General features: G+C 51.9%; 1 protein-coding gene across 2 annotated transcripts in view; it reads right to left on the bottom strand.

Moving 5' to 3' along the window:
• FGF18 (fibroblast growth factor 18) overlaps positions 1 to 12,268 on the bottom strand; it is a 65,637-nt gene extending 53,369 nt beyond the window's left edge. Inside the window, exons 1-3 of one of the 2 annotated variants that reach the window (XM_086758854.1) lie at positions 12,090 to 12,256; positions 11,780 to 11,816; positions 10,625 to 10,736 (exon numbers count right to left, since the gene is read on the bottom strand). Coding sequence is in view for 1 of the 2 variants with exons in the window: in XM_086758853.1 (XP_086614979.1) it covers positions 11,780 to 11,816; positions 12,090 to 12,121 (69 nt within the window). In the remaining variant the exon portion in view is untranslated. Of the gene's footprint in view, positions 1 to 10,624; positions 10,737 to 11,779; positions 11,817 to 12,089 lie in introns of both variants that reach the window. The other variant, XM_086758853.1, reaches the window with a different exon arrangement.
• Between the last annotated feature and the right edge of the window lie 4,108 nt (positions 12,269 to 16,376).

Below are 16,376 nucleotides of genomic sequence, written 5' to 3'. Positions count from 1 at the left end.
TTTATAAGCCCACAAGCTCCTGCGCTAACAGGGCAATAAATCACATTTATACACCCCGTCGCCTACTGTGTGGAGGGCTGCAGTGCCGAGCCCGTCGGCCGGGCTGCCGCGGGGCTGGGTGAAGCGAGGAGGCAGGGAGCAGCCACCACCTTCCCCCAACCCCTCCATCCTCCGCAGCACACGGTTTGTTCAGAGGAGAAGGCAGTTTTGTTCCGCATCAGCTGGATGTTTATTTTTTAAGTATCCAGAGAGAATTCCAGCCTGTGTCCTACCTCACTGTGTTTTCCCCATTTGACACCAATACAAGCACACAAGAGGGTTTTCTTTTTGCAAAATCAAACCAGAGGAAGAGGATGTTTTTGGCTATTTTCCTTGAGGAAAGAGGTTGCCCATCTAACAATCCCTAAATGGGCAGTGGGTTGTTGGGCTTTCATGTGTGCCTCTGAGCCTCCCCTCGCTGTGCCAGGTCGCTGGTTTTCTTTTCCACGGAGTTGCAAAACCCCTGAATAACAAGGTTTGTGCATGGAAGTGCTGACACAAACCTTAACTACAGCATCCTGAACACGATACCAGAATAAGGACGCTCCCTGTGTGGCCCAGTGTATGGATAAATAAAGCATTTCAGCAGCCAGCGCCGACAGATCATAAACCTCCACCAACAACAACCCAAAAAGATTAGAGGGCTTATGGGTGAGGCAGGCTGGGATGATTTAGAGTTGGGGTGGAAGGGTCATTATTGCTGAATAGGTGGGGGCGAGCGGGCCAAAGAAATCAATAAACCATTCTGCTCCCAAGCAAGGAAGGGGCCACGCTGATTGTGCAAATGCACGTTTCCGTGTGAGGCTGGACATCTCCAGCTCACCCAACATGGATGGGTAGAGGGAACGGGCAACGTCTTGCTGGGAAGCAAGGACTTCACCCCAAGACGTGTGCCCCGGGAGCTCCATCGCTCAGAGGAGAGCTCACCTAAGCACTGGGTGCAACGCGCTGCTGGAGGCAGCTCCAGATGAATGCAGACCCAGGCAACGTTCATCTCCAGGTCCATTCATTTCATTTTTTTTTATGCAGTTACCACATCACTGGGATATGGATCTCCATTGCTTTCAGCATCACCATCAAGTCAGAGCTTTTCCAGCGCTCGGTTCTAGCGCCACACAACTGACCGACAAGTCCTGCCAGCACCGGCTATGTTCAGGCACCAAGGATAAGCCTTGGGACCAACTTCACCCCTGATAAAGTAGCCATGTTTGCAAGTTGCCACACTTGCATCAGAGGTGGAGGTGGCCCCAAAATGAGCCACAACCAATCGCTGCATCCTACAGCAAGGACAGACACAAAGCTTTGCAGCCACATTTCCAGGCACACAACTGCTGAGCCACAGCACTCAAAGGCAACAAGCATTCCTCCTTTGCCTCTCCTTCAGCCCTCCTGTCCCCAGTTCTGGTACCTTCTTTCCCTCTCTTTCTAGGGAAGAGAGCAATGACAAAAGACACCAGCTTTGGAGAGTGAAGCCCATTTATAAACAGAATAAACATATATTACACAAATAACTACTTGTACCTACTGGGTCACTGTACCTAAGAGCCCATCTTTGGGACATACCAAAGGAGGTCGCCCAGGGGACGATGGCAATGCCTGTATAATCTCCACGAAGAAACCCGAGCTCACAGCACATACAGGTGCAAACAGTGACGGTCTTCATTCCCAGCTAACCAGAACTGTGAGTGATGCTGGCGGTAAAAGTGCAGGAACCTGCTCTGATCTCTCTGCATGAGCCCATCTCCTCCTCTGCTGCCTTTCCAAATATATTTAAAGAAAACACTTTTTATATCAGTTAATAAAATAGCTTGAAATCTGCCCAGGTCATGTCAAGCTTACTGCCTGCAGTTAATGGGTTTCAACTTTACTTGGGATCTTGAGTTTTTAAAATCAGTAATTTCATCTTCCCCCTAGAAATAAATTCTTCAATGGTTTCATGGTGAAAACATTTCTAAGAACGGACAATTCTGCTGATCATGTACTAAAAACTGCACACAAAAAAAACAGATTAATATTGAGCCTTATCAAAAGCATGGCATAAACCGTGTGTTGAATTTAATCCAAACCAAACTGTCAATCTGCCTTCAGGATCAGATATAACAAACATGTGAGCCTAGGGCCAGAAAGGAAAAGCACGGTGTGTTTTCTAATAGATTTGTACCAATTTCTATTAGCTGCGCTCCTGCACAGAAATCTTTATGCTGCAAATGCCAAATAAATAGGATTTCTTATCTTTCTGCTTTGTTAAGTTATGGAAAGTTTCATTTGGTTTTAATTAATTTAGATTGCAGGTTTTCCACTTTCAGGGAACGATTCTCAGCAGTTTTGGGAAATAAATCCTTTTTGAATCATTCTAAATAGGGAAAAAAAAAGAAAAAGAGGCATTACAATCACTAAGACACCTTCCGAGGTTTGGGTGCTGTGTCCCCGGGCAGCTTGTGGGTACCGGGATAGCCCAACACACGCTACTGCATCCGTCACCAGCAGCCAGAGCCAGCGCAGATTTTCCTTTAGGAGTGAAACCCCACGACTTAACCTGGCGTCGTTCAGCTTCTCAGCACGCACAGCAATGGTGCACGCTAGGGGAATCAGTTTCCCAGAAAAAAATGAAAACTGCGCAAATGAATTCCATTTTCTTGTTTGCTAAATGCAAGTGGCAATTAAATTTGTATTACCTGCTCTTTTAACATAAACAGCAAGCCCTCTGCCTCTCTGGCCGAATATTCCCATTTATTTGCTCCCTCTCCACACCAGTGAACGCAGCCCGGCCAACTCAGGAGCTGGAGGCACCGCCGTGATGCTCATGCCAGCGGGGTTGGGAGCAAGGACGATGCTCATGGGATGCCATGCGGGCAGCCCCGCCCCCTCTTCGCCAGCACTTTGGTGGCCCAGCTGCACCCCTAAAAATTCAGCCCTGCAATCTAGCTGGCAATTTGGCTACAAAGTGGTGGTCAGGCCGCCTTGTCGCGCAGTGGAGCGCTCAAAGCGGAGTTTCACCTCCAATTTTAGGTGAAGTTTGTAGGAGAACTGCTCGTTCCCCAGGATTAAAACGCCGCACGCACGCAGCATCAAACATCGCTCCTGTAAAAGGCCCCGACGACCAGACCCGCTTGGTTTTCCGATCGATTGCTGGGGGGCTGTTTGCTATTCTGATCTCAGCTGGTCGGAAGTCTCCCCAATCACCGCGAGGTCACAACCACGGGGTCAGAAACCTGCACGACATACATCATAATTTATTTTACAGATAATCAATACTGCACTGCTCCACGCACTCTTACAGTACAGCATCATGCTGAGGGACTGATGCTACTGATACAGGACTGCAACCTTAAGGCCCAGCAGCTTAAAGGGGTCAAAACCAGCTTTCATTTTTATAGTTAGAAATCATGGCTGGACATAGAGCATGCACCCTACTCACTGTTTGTACGTTCGTATAACTGAGCCAAAATTCTGCCTACAGTTTGAATCCAACTTGGGAAAGATCATCTCTCTCTTCCAACGGATGAATAGCAGAGACACAGCAAAATGCCCTTTTATCAATATTGTCCTTCATCCCATTTTCTAATTTATGTTCCCAGGGCTTCACATCCCACCAGCCATGCCCACGGTCGCCCAGCACGCACACTACAAGCCCAGTTATTTATCAGGCTGGCCGCTGCTCCCTGTGTTTTCCTGTTAACTCTGGATTTCTGCAGAAGAGTAGCTCGGGGTATTCTAAAAGATACAACAGCTTTTTAACAAGCTGTCCTTAAAAATGATGGCAAAGATAGTATTTGAGCAGGAAAGAAAGGGATTTGAAATATGCAGCAGGAGAAAAAGGAACTGGGAGGAATAAGGAGTGCTGGAAATACCTTCTAGGAAGAGCAATCCGTTATTAATTAATTGCTGCATTCTGGTATTTGTATCCACGCAACATGCAGTTCCCTGGGACCTTCTCTAAGGTTTCGCATTCATCAACCTCAACGTGATCTGGATTATAAAACATTAACAGAGGAATCACAGGGCACACCCGGCCCCTCGGTGCTGTCCCCCCATTATCAGTCAGATCTGGCCCCCTTGCCTGGCCACCACCTGGGGCTCTGCCTGTGCCTGGTGCAGCCCCAGCACCCCCAGTCTGCCCCAGTCAGCCCAGGGAGCACTGCTTCACCTTCCATCTCAGCGTGGGGTGAGCCCGAGGGCCAGGCTCTGCCTCATCTCCTGTCACTACTGGCCATGCAGCCATAAGTGGGACTTGCCAGACTGCTCCCTGCTTTTTAACCCCTTTCAACTGCCCTTTGCAGCAGGGGCCATGATTACCCAACACCGCAACCTCAGATCTTCCCCTTCTCCTCCCAGTTTGCCTCCAAAGCAAAGTTCACCTCACCCAGCATCACCAGCAGGATTGATGGGCACACGCTCCGCCACAGCCACGAAGCACGAGCAGCACCGTGCTGAGCCAGGAGCTACATGCGCGATGCTGTTACCGCACTCTATGTTGATCAGTGTGTTAAAGGCATTTCAGATTTCCCAGCAGCGCGACCCCTTTTCCGTGGGCTGCAGTGGAATAAAGCAGATAACCTCATGAAAAAGCAAAGGCATGCAGCAAGCAGGGCGTGAGTGGAGCTTGGCAAAGGGCACAGTGCTGTGCCGGGGGAGGATGTGCTGCTGCTATGTGGAGAATACTAGTTTAGCTTAAAATCCAGCTGTTTGCGCGGGCTAAACAGGCAGGGAGGTGTCGAAGTGCTGCCTGCAGAGCCCAGCCCTGCGTCAAAGCAAGCTGGCAAGCCCGGTGCTGGGGGCAGGATTCCCACAGCCTGTCCCCGGACAAGCGGGGAAGATTGGCACATCGACTCCCACCCATCGCAGCCCCCGGCGCAGCAAGGAGCTCGCACAAAGGGAAACACGCAGACCATGACAGGCTAAGCCTCCTCCTTCCTCTCTGTTCGCCTTTCTTTCTCTTCATGCTATGGCGAGGCTGCTGAATGCCAATAGGAAAATACTTTGGCAGAGCCAGACAGTCTTTTCTATTTTGGTTTTGTTTTGTTTTTCTTCTTACTTTCCCTCCAGCTGCTTCACTGGATGCCTAATCCTCCATGGACATCTGGAGAGGTACCAGGACACAAGCAACATACCAGGTAGCCAGCGTAATGCACAGCTCTGCATAATTTCTGGTTGTACCTCCCATTATGGCAGAGCAGGTGATCAAAACACAAAAACCAAGAAAAAAAATAATAAGGTTTAGACCTGTGGAGGCCACAGATTCCCACGTGGAAGCCGCCCTGGTCTCAGCAGCAGAGCACAGGAAGGTCATGCTTTGCAGCAGAGCATCTCTCTCCAAATCACCTTGGTGAGCGCTGGCTCACAGGCAGGAGGGTCTTTCGGTGCCTCCCTGTGCCCAAGGCTTCCACCCCCCCAGCACCCGTGCCATGACCGACCCCAGTCTTACAGAGACCCTAGGCAAAGGCCCTGGCAGCAGGTATCCGTCCTCACACATCCCTGCCCAGGCACCAACAGCAGCCACACTCTTTTTTCCTTTTTAAATCACGCTGTTCCCTGAACATCTCTCCACCTGCTTTTATCACAGCTGATATCCACAGCGACCATATCTGGGGAAAATCAAAGCGAAAGCAGCTATTGCACAGCGAGGGTGGAGGGAGGAGAGGAGAGATTGCAACAGGGGTTTTCCCAGCTCCTAAGGAAAGGAAGCGACTCATAAAAATACTCCCAAGGATCTGGGAAGCAGCTTTATAGATTAAAAAAAACCAAAAAAAAACAAAAAAAAACAAAAAAAAAAAACAAAAACAAAAAACCTATTTTCAGCCCCAGGAGTCTCTCTCTTGAGCTCAGACTCCCACAGCAGAGGGAGATACCCACTCACCCAGCTGACCAGCTTGGTGCTATCAGCTTACAGCAAAATCAAATATTCTGAGTGGCCACCTGAGTCCTGCCACTGCTGTCCATCCTACCTGCGCCCCCAGAAGCCCTCAGCAGTCACGCCCGCCTCCCCCTTGCCCAAGGACCAGCCACCAGCTCGTGGGGCTTGGAAAGCATCACCTTTCACCCGTTCCGCTCTTTTCCTTCCTGCCTCGGCACACTGCAGCCAAGCTGCTCTATAAGCAAGCAGGATTTGAGCGGGCATCCCTCCTGCGAAACCCAGCACCGCTCCTCACCCAGCACTGCTCACCTCCGTCCAGTCTCAGACGTGCCAGGCGCAATAAAATAGAAACTAAACACAACAACCACGATGCATCTCGCTATCTCAAACACAGGGAAATCTGAACGCCACACCTACTACAGCCTTCTACATGCTCTCCCAAGCAAAACTTGAGTCCTTCCCCGTTTCTCTGAAGCATCTGCGCATCTCTGGAGCTCTGAAAGGACAAACTCCAGTACATGCAGGTGCGTGGACTGAAGCCTCCAAGCAGCAGCTCTGCTTCGCTGCCCATTGCCACAACACACCCAGAAAACGCCAAGCCCCCAAACACTGAAGGAGCTCACATTTGCTTCTGCCTCGCTGGGATGGGAACCTGGAAACGAGCTCTGTTCTTCCAAGTCTTCCTCTAAACACGTGTTTGAGGGGTCTTCTGGCAGAGGACCATGGGAGAACCAGAGCGTGCGTCAGCACAAGTGCTGGGCTGCTGCTGCTTAGCAGGGCCAGGCTTCCTCACACCAGTGTCTCTTCCTCCACGAGCCTGAGCTCTGCAAAGGCCGAGAGGGGCAGCTTCAGGACACAACACTTAACAGAGCAGTGCAATGAGTCAGCAGGGAAAATAAAAATCCCTTGTGGCAAGCAGCACGGTCGCTTCCTGGAGAGCAAGAGGGTTTTAAACAGGAACAAACTATTTAATATGCAACCAAGCCCTGCCTCTGTGGGTTGCAGACTAGCAGAGCCACACAAGCAGGCACTGCATCTGCTGCCATGAGTCCAGCAGCAGCACAGACCCAGAGCTGTGGACCATCTCACCTGCTCCAGCCCGTGATGGGGTCACGCACTTCATCATTGCTGAGATCCTCCTCCTCCTCTAATTAAATCAGGCTTTGCTTACACAGTTTGTCTTGTCTTCTCACTGCCTAATACCTAAGAGTCAGCTACAATCAGAAAAATGATCAGAAAACTCCCAGCCTTTCCCAGACCACCTTTGCCATATTTTGTCCTTCACAGCATCGCTTCTACAACCTGTGCATTAGCAGCCCCGCACGAGCGCAGCGCAGGCCAGCTCAGGTGGGTATGGCAGCACAACAGGAACCGCAGCGAGACAAGGCTGGAAAGCGGAACTCGCATCAGACATTTTCATGGAGGAGCACTACCTTCATCAGAGGGGGTTCATGGAGCAGGAGGCAGGTGCCGGCATGGGGACATCATGTCGAGGACTCGCTGACTTGCTGGTCCCAGTCCAGGCTGAGTGCAGACAGCAAGCACAGGAGCTCCCAGGCTGGGAACCGCAGGGCACCAGACCCTCACCAAGTCCCAGCACACAGGGAGCAGAGCAGTACGCCACATCCAAAACCATGTGCTCTGTCCCAGTGTGGGCTTCAAGAGCAACGTCCAAGTCCCAGAGCCGCTGTCCCTGGCAGCACACACAGCCATAGCCACCATCTCAAGAAATGCTTGTGCCACCCAAGGAGGGTGAGGACAGGTGGGTGCCCATCTGCAGGGAAGGTAGACATGAGAATAATCCTGCTGGGGCCACACGGTCCAGCACCTCGCCTTCCATGCTGGCCACCAGCACTGCTGCTGGGAGGACGAGGGCAGGACAAGCAGGGACCCTTGGCTCCAGCACTGCTTCACGCCCGCAGCAGGGGCAGCCAGGAGTCGCGTGGCAAAGTAAGCTGGGTGGGCTGTGACAAGGACCACACTCTGGCTTGTCCACAACAGTGTCCCTACTGCCGTTCGGTGGCACTCGCGTCCCACCGTGCCCAGGGAGGACAGCTGTGGAGGCGTAGACAGGGAGAGGGGAGGGAGCCGCTCAGCAGGCTCACGCCTCCGGCATGTGCTGCGCGCAGCTTCGCCAGACCGCAGGATCTGGCTCGCTGAACGTGTGGAAGCAACACTTCTCTGTGTCTCACTTTACAAAGCCCCAAACAATAACTGTCTGTCGCTGCACAGGAGCTTAGGAGAAACATAAGTTGCTATTGGCATGGTGTGCAGCAGCCTCCTTCTTACACAACACCAGCAGATGTGAAAATAGCCCGGTGCTGCCTTGTGCGCTCGTCTGACCTCCTGTTTGCTTCTGGATCAGATTCCAAAGCTGGATCTTAACCTACAAGAGCCATAAAAGCAAAGGATTTGGCCCTATCAGGGACCTCTTCATAATCTAAGACAGATGCACTTCATGTAGAAGAACACGCCGAGGTTTATCAGGGCAGGGAAGAAGCTGAGGCGGCATCAGCCTCAGCTCTACGGCGCCAGCCATGGCAGCCCACGCCAGCATCGCCCCGTATGCCAGCTGACCATGCATTGGAGGTGGCCCACAGGCAGAAGAGCTGGAAGCTCTTGCGAGCCAGGGCAGCACCCAAAACCTCGCATCCTACTGCTCAGTCTACACCGCAGCTGCCTCCAGCCCGCACCTGCCCAGATGAAGCGGAAGCTCTGAGCTCCTGAGGTCCCATGTCCCTGACCCCGATGTCCTCAGGGCCACCAGTGCTGCCAGAGCCAGTACAGCACGGGAGGGAGATCCCCTCCATCCACACAAGATGTTCCTGTGGTTTCTCACCCACGTGAAGAGCGGGGACCAACTCCCAAGCCAAATCCAAAACCACTCCAGGACATGCAGAGGGAAAAAGCATGTGGAGGACAAATTACTCCTGAAGTGTGAAAAGGCAGTGGGAGAATTAAACTGAAGGATGCTAAAGACAAGTGACAGAGGGAGAGTTTAATAACCAGTGGTGAAAGGGCATCCGTAAGAACAACCTGCATCAATAAATTAATTTCTCCAGTGTCCCCAGAGATATCTAGGGTCCATGCTGCCTTTGCAACTGCAGCAACCTCAAGCAGCAGAGGAACTTCTCAAGGTGTAAAAGAAGAAAACAAGACTGGGACATTGCTGCCATGGGGAAAGGGACCAGAGAACGAGCTGTCCCCTGTGCAGCTCTGTGAGGTACAGGGCTGCTCTCATGGCCACACTGGCATGCAGCTGCCAGCACCCATCACCTGCGTGCTCCAGCAGTGCTCCGCGCTCTGACTCACCATACACTATTCCCCAGTGTGGAATTTTTGCCACCTTGGAATATCTCCTTGGTGGAAATGTCACCCAACAGCAAAGCCCTAGTGGAGTCCAACTCATCCAGGAGTCTAAATCCTGCTCCTGAAAACTCCTGTCCCTCTGACCTTCCCAGGGTCCGGGCCAGGGAACACCTCTCCAGTGCTGCCACAACCCACCCAACAGGTGGTGCTGCAGCCGACTGGGTCATCTGGGGGCTCAGGGTCTATGAAAAAACTTTCAGCCAGCAGCTGAGCTGCCATACCACCTAACCACAGGCAGCTTGCACATCAACACACCACAGTCTTTGCACACCGGTAAATAATAGAAGAGACAAAATACTTGAGCCATGGCATTTTGCCCAAGAATACCTCCAGCCCCAACACATGCTGGAGGGATTTTTACCTTTGCACACAGAGCCACAGGGTAACAGTCAGGAGCAGAGGAGTGTAATTCTAAGACTAACGCATGGGACATCCCGCTGATCATGGTTTGCACAGGAGAGCGAGAAACGGCTTTAGAATATAATCCATTTCAGGCGCTCTTAAATCTCCCCAATACAACACAGAGCCCTTTAAGCAAAACTAAACAACTTCCTTTAGCCTAAATAAATATTAAACCTCAGTGATGCATTAATTTACTCCAGTTCACCAAAGGCTAACTCCTACCCAAACTGATCATTATAAAAGAAATCCTATAATCCCTCGCTCCCATTCAGGCTCAAAACATGTAATCCCATGAATAAATCCAGAAAGAAAGTGTAACAAAATGGGCAATAAAAACTTACAGCGTTCACATCTTTTCATCTACCATTAATACTGTAAACACTCTCTTGAAGGCCCTTGAGTATGACTAATCTAATATTTTGGCTCCCAATGCTCATCACCGAAAGAGCTCGCCTCTCGGCATAACACCCAGCGTGATCTGCCGCCCCAGTCGCAGCTCAGGACACCTCCGCAGCACCCATCCGCGGAGAATCCCTGCCTGGGATCCCGCAAAACATTGCAAAATCAGCACAAAACGGAGCAAGTATGGTTCTAATAGCACCAGAGTGCAGAGCTTTTTTTCTTTTTTGCCTTTTTTTTTTTATTATTTTATTGCTTTGGAAGCCTGCGAGCTCCAACTGTATAAATGCCAATAACTTCCCAAGTTTTAAGGCTGCTGAAGTTAAGAGATCAGATTTTAGCAAGTGCTTTCCAGGCAGCCAGCCAAACTTTTTCTGATTCACTAAAAGCACCAAAGGGAGGGGAAGAGGGAGGGGGCTGGAGGGCTGATTAACTTCAGTTACCGCACAAGCACAAAAAAAAAAGTCTCCCCGCTGCAAAGGATGCCGTCGCTGCGAGCCCTGCACAGTCTGTTATTCCCCGGGCTTGAAAAAAAAAAAAAAAAATCCCAAAAAAACGCACCGGAGAAATACAGCAAACGCCTTCCAACCGCAGGGTAATTTACAGCTGTGGATCCTCTCCCGACGAGGAGGCTGCTCCGCCAAGGGGAGGCTCTGCTGGTGTTAGGTTCAAGCTGCAGCTTTCAGAGGGGATGAGAAAAAAAATGTGACCGGGGATTTTTTTTTTTTTTTTTTTTTTTTTAATGAGGGGTGGGAGAGCAGGGGATGGGGCTGGTTTGGGTTTTGGCTTGGCCAGAGGGACGGAGCTCCCTCCAAGGCTGGGGCTGGCTCCTCCGGAAACATCCCTCGCTGCCATCAGGTACCTGCGAGAGAGCGAGCAGGTGCAATCCCGCCCAAAGCATTGCGCAGGGCTGAGGGGGTGACACAAGCCACCAGTGGGACAGTGGCCTGGAGCCACCGGCACCTGCTCCGCTCAGCCCCGCAGGTGGGGCTGCGCCAGGATGCCCAGCCAAAATCTCCATCCCAGGGAGGTGCGTGACCCCAGGGCTGTCGGGGGCCAGCGGTCACCCCGGCACTCCCAACCGCCGTCCCCAGTCTGCAGAGCCTCGCTGCTCGGGGTGTTCATCCAACGGCTTCATTCCTGCTGAGGCAGGATCAAAGGCAGGATCCGACTTGGCCAGCTTTCTACTGAATAATGGGGAAGGAGCACACAGCCTCCTTCTCCTGGCTAGGGAAACTCGTGTTTTTCAAAGTATCAGTTTTTGGGAGTAAGTTCTCTAGGAGGTTGGGGGGGGAAAAATAGAAGGGAAAAAAAGGAGAGCAAGCAGGAGAGCGCCTGTTCTTCCAAGGCAAGTACATCAATCAGCATTGTGCGAGGAGGAGAGTCCGGCGCTCCCTCTCACATCGTTAGCCAGGCTAATGCACCCCAGAGGACCCCGCCACCGCTCACCCGGCTGCGCCCCAGCCCGCAGCGGCCGCGCCTCAGCACCAGCGGCCAGTGAAACAGAGTTTGGCGAGAGGTGCAGCCCTTCTCCAGGGCAAGGGACGCTCCAGCATCTGGCGCGGGGATCCGTTTAATACAGCTATAAAAACTCGAGGGGGGAAAAAAAAAAAAAGTGAAAGCCCTAGCCAAAACTGCCTGGCACTCCGAGGTCAGCACGCCGCCTTTGTTTCTATTTTACAACCAAAAGCGAAAGAGGACAGAAAGGACACGTACCTGTACCTGAAAGCACAGCAGCAGGAAATGTAAACATCTGGAGAGGAGAAAAAAAAAAAAAGCAACAAAAGATCAAATGATGTGGTAAAATGGTTAAAGTTGATTTTTTTTTTTTGCTTTGTTTTTGTTTGCAATTTTTTAAAGGCTGCAGAGCGATGCTCCGCTCGTAAAAAGGCTCGGGTCCCCATTACCACCTGATTGCAAGGAAAACGCGACCGGAGCCTCCAAAATGAAAGTTTAAAAAAAAAAAAAACATTTAAAATTAAAAAAAAAAAAACAAAAAAAATATAAAATATGCCATAATCCTTACAGGCAAGTGCAGGCTGAGAGCAGTGAACACATCGCTGGGCGAGGAGAGGGGGAGCCCCGCGGCTCGGGGCTAGCGGAGCGCAGTCCCCCGCCGCCGCCCTGACATGGGAGCGATCCGGCCGCCGAGCTCCGCGCCGCTCCGCGCCGCCGGGAAGTTGTGGTACCGCCCGCCTTGCCTCCGCCGAGTGACTGCCTTCGGCATCAGCTCTCCGCTCCCCCTGTCTCTCCTCCTCCTCCTCCTCTCTCTCCGCCTTTGGGGGGGATGAAGGTGCTTATTGTCAGTAACTTCCGATCAGCGGCAAGTGCCCCCCCCTCCCTCGTGTGTCCCCCCCCGCCCCGGGCCGGCCCCGCCAGGCGGATGGAGCCTCCCCGCCGTCCCGCTCCGCCGCTCCGCGCGGGCGGCATGGCGATGCGCGGGGTGCGGAGCGCGAGGCGGGACCCCCGCGGGGCCGGCACCGCCCGCGCAGCCCGGCCGGGAGGGCAGGGACGGCCAGGAAAGCTTTTTTTTTTTTTAAAAAAAAGAAAAAAGAAAAAAGAGAAAGGGAGGGGGGGAAGCGAGGTGGGGCGCGCCGCTGCTGCTCGCCCGAAACGCGAGGGGGAAAAAAAAAAAAAAAAAAAAAAAAAAAAGGAAGAGAAAAAAACCAACACCACACACACAGCGCCGCCAGACCGGCCGCTGCCCCGCGTGTCAGCCGCGGCAGCTCCGCACCGCGCGTAGCGACCTCCCCGCGGGCAGGAGCGCGCCCCGGCCGGGCCCCGCGGACCGGGGCACCCCCTCAGCCCAGCCCGGGCCGGGTTCCCGGGGCCGGCACGGCGGGGCCGCTCCGGCACGGCTCGCCTGCCCTCCAGCGGCCGCCCCGCCGCACGGCCCGGCCCCGCTCCGGCTGGGATTTTTGTAGGTAAAGAGAGAAGAAAAAAAAAAAATAATCCCCACGCTGAGAGCGTGCGGTAACTCTTTCCCCGTCTCAAAGCTGGTTTATAGCAGACAGAATGCCAGGAACCGTTAACCTCCACGCATAGCCCAACTCTCCGAAGAGAGCCTCCCGTCAGTTAACACCTTATTAAGTGAGAACATAACCATAGCTCATAACTCCGAGCCTCCCAAAGTCTCCGCTCGAATAACAGCGCACATCAGCGCGGGGCGTTGGGCCCTGCTGCTCCCACATCTGCAGGGACCAACGCACTCGCTCCCCCCGTGTTTTCGGCCACAAATCAAGCAGTATCTTTAATCCCTGGAGTCCATCAGCGGGGACCCTTCAGGCACTGAATTACAGGGGTTTCCAGCTCACAGCTTCAGGCCTAAGAGGCACAGAAAACCTTAAGTTTGAAAACAGCGACCAAAGCAAGTTCTTACAAAACCCCCAGCACCAATACAGGTATGTGATGTATCTAGTGGACTTCACGCTTCTGGTCTTACAGACCCGCAAGTGAAAAAAATCCAAACCACTGTCAATTACAGCAGTGACATCAGTGGCACCACACACCCACAGCACCGTGCCACAGCTGAAGGCTGTTTCCAAGGATGACCAAGCAGACACAGGCAGAAATGGTACGAGCAGAATTTGGAGGCTCACAGGATGAGAGCATTTAGCTTAGATGTGAAAATATTTAATATATTCCTAATCATCACCACCTTCTCTTCTACTTGAAGCGGTTTGGGAGGGGAGGAAGCCAGCCTACACCACCTTGTGCCGTTTGGCGCTGCTCGGTCACCCTGGGAAAGGTACCCCACAGCATGGGACAAGCACCAGCACATCACCCTACTGAAGTCCAGTACCTGCCACCAAAGAAAACCCTGCACAACGCGCACAGCAGTTCTGCAAGGCCAGAAGGCAATAATTCCTCCCTAGTGCTCACAGCCCCACAGTCACAGGTGAGCACAAGCAGATGGCGAGCGCCCCACAGACCTCACCTGACCAAGGGTGTCATCCTCAGCTGAAACCAGACCTCTCCTGCTCCACCAACAACCTCGTGTCACCATTCTCTCTTCCCAACCCCAGCATGAAGCAGGATCTGTGCAGAAAATGGGTACCTGACACTTGGTCCACATCCCTGCCGTGATGGTGCCAGGCTGCTGCGCTGTTACCGTTAGGTTCATCCTGCCAAACCTCAAAGCTCAACGGTTCACAGAGGTGACATTTTCTGCCAGCTAAAAACCTGGCGCTTTCCTCCTTCCACGAGAACAACAAAAACCCAGTCAGCAACCATAATATGGAGGTCAGTATTTCTTGGTGAGGTTTTCAAATCTGAAGCATCCCACACATGACTTGCTCTCCTCTCCCACACAAGCAGAGCCTTGACACACCAAGCGCATCAGCTGCGTTACATTACCAGCACATGGGCTGGCCCTGAGGACCTCAGGGTCTTTAAGTAGGATGATGTTTTACACCCATACATCCCAGTGATGCAAACAGTACCTAAAGGGAAGCTTGTGCTTTTCTACTGCGTGCCTTCCTAGGACCAGGCTAATGCAGAAATGCCGTTGGCAATGCTCTGGGGAAGGGATGGAAGTCACTACAGCAGCCATGAGCACCCATCCCACCACATGAGGGCTTTCCATCTCAGCAGCTCCATCACCTGCCTCTGAGAAAAGGCTCCTTACACAGCAACAGATGGTATTGCCCAGCACCCAAGCAGGCCCAGGGACATTGCACCCAGATGGAAGTGGCACAGCTAGAAAAATAATTTGTGAAGCTGCCGCTAATGGTTATAACTTCAGTTGCCTCAGCAGCAGAGAAAACTACAGGAGCTACAGCAGAGCTGTGAGGTGCACGTGGAAAAATTAACAGGTGATGCTGGCCCAGGCCACACCAGCATACTGGCAGCATGGCTACATCCCACTGCTGCAGCCTGAGCAGCACTTCAGCTGCCAAAAGGGACAGGATCTGCATAGAGCAAAAGGTACCCGGACACCTCAAACAGTGAGAACTGTCACAGCTACACCTGGGGGGTTATTTTGAAGAGGGCACATTGGATTTTTATTTTTTCAATTATGAGAACATATCATTTGCAATTACACATGAGTTCTCCATTTAAACTAGAGCCATGTTTTGTGCCTGGGCAGTCTGACAAAGTCCTTTAATCTTTAAAATCCCAATAGTTACCTGGAGAATAATACCAATATTAAGTGACTCTCAGGCTATCAGCCTTGAAGAACACAGTCAAGCACAGAGACTAGATGAGGCAGCTCACATGTATCTGAGGAAAAATAGAAATGACTTAGCTGCACATTATTATGAATACATGTGTATGTATACGTATCACATTAAGAGCTCTGCACCCATGCCTGTTGCCTCACTGCTGAAGGCTGCCTCTTGATCCGAGTCCCAACACACACCCAGCCAGCACAGCCAATGCCCACCAGAAGATGAACACCTCGATTTCAAGCTGTTTATTTTCTATACAGAATACTCAGGGTGCAAAGGCCAGTGCAGCGTGCTCCTGAGCATTTGATGTGCACTGAGACAGCGGCCAGGTACAGCCTCTGCACCACAGGCCACCACTCCCAGTGATCTCCCAGGGTTGCTGCCTTTCACTCACCCATGCAAATGCCTGCACTAAGACTATGTCCTACAGTGCCATGGCAGCTTATTGGATTAGTGACTGCTCTTCAGCAGCTCAAATCAAAGTCTGAGCAGCATGACCTTTTGCTTGTAGGGCTGTGACGGTGCCCCTGGTGAAACGAATTTCCCTCGCCCTGCTCCAGTGGTCCATATCACCCAACGAGCAGACATTTCACAGAGCGTGAAACCCACTCAATGGGGCCATGGACTTAGCAGCATGCTTGAGTGGGAAACCTTCCCACCCACTGGACACCCCTTTGGAATGTGAATGAGAAGCCAGCAGCTAAGGCTGGGGCAGGATCCAGCCCTGCTGCACCTGGCACACTGTGCCACCAAGGGCTTTCTCCTTTAGATCTGAGATTTCAAGGAAAAAAAAAAAATCCCATGCTGATGTTTTACAAAGACCAAGTTCAGCTCTACATCTCAGCCCCACCACTGGCGAGCAAACTGTGCGCCATTTGCTCCTGTCATCTTCTGCGTCTTGGATTATTTTGATGAGTAAACCTGAAGAGGATTTCTACATTTTAAACCCTCAGTAAAAAGAAAGACAACTTTTAGAAGGGCTGTCATGCATATTCTGTCTTTATCCAATTCGCACACAAAAGGCAATGTCTTTTTCATGCATGTTATATATATAACATGCATTAAAATTCTGCAGGTAATTCACAAGCCAGTGGTAGGTGGCTGCACGGCCAACAGCCCTGCTGATACTCACATACAGGAGA

Source organism: Chlamydotis macqueenii, chromosome 14 (genome assembly GCF_036417535.1).
Source record: "Chlamydotis macqueenii isolate bChlMac1 chromosome 14, bChlMac1.mat, whole genome shotgun sequence".
In the NCBI taxonomy this organism is placed as follows: Eukaryota; Metazoa; Chordata; class Aves; order Otidiformes; family Otididae; genus Chlamydotis; species Chlamydotis macqueenii.
Note: the sequence above shows the minus strand (reverse complement) of the source record. Positions and strands in the feature narration are given on the sequence as shown.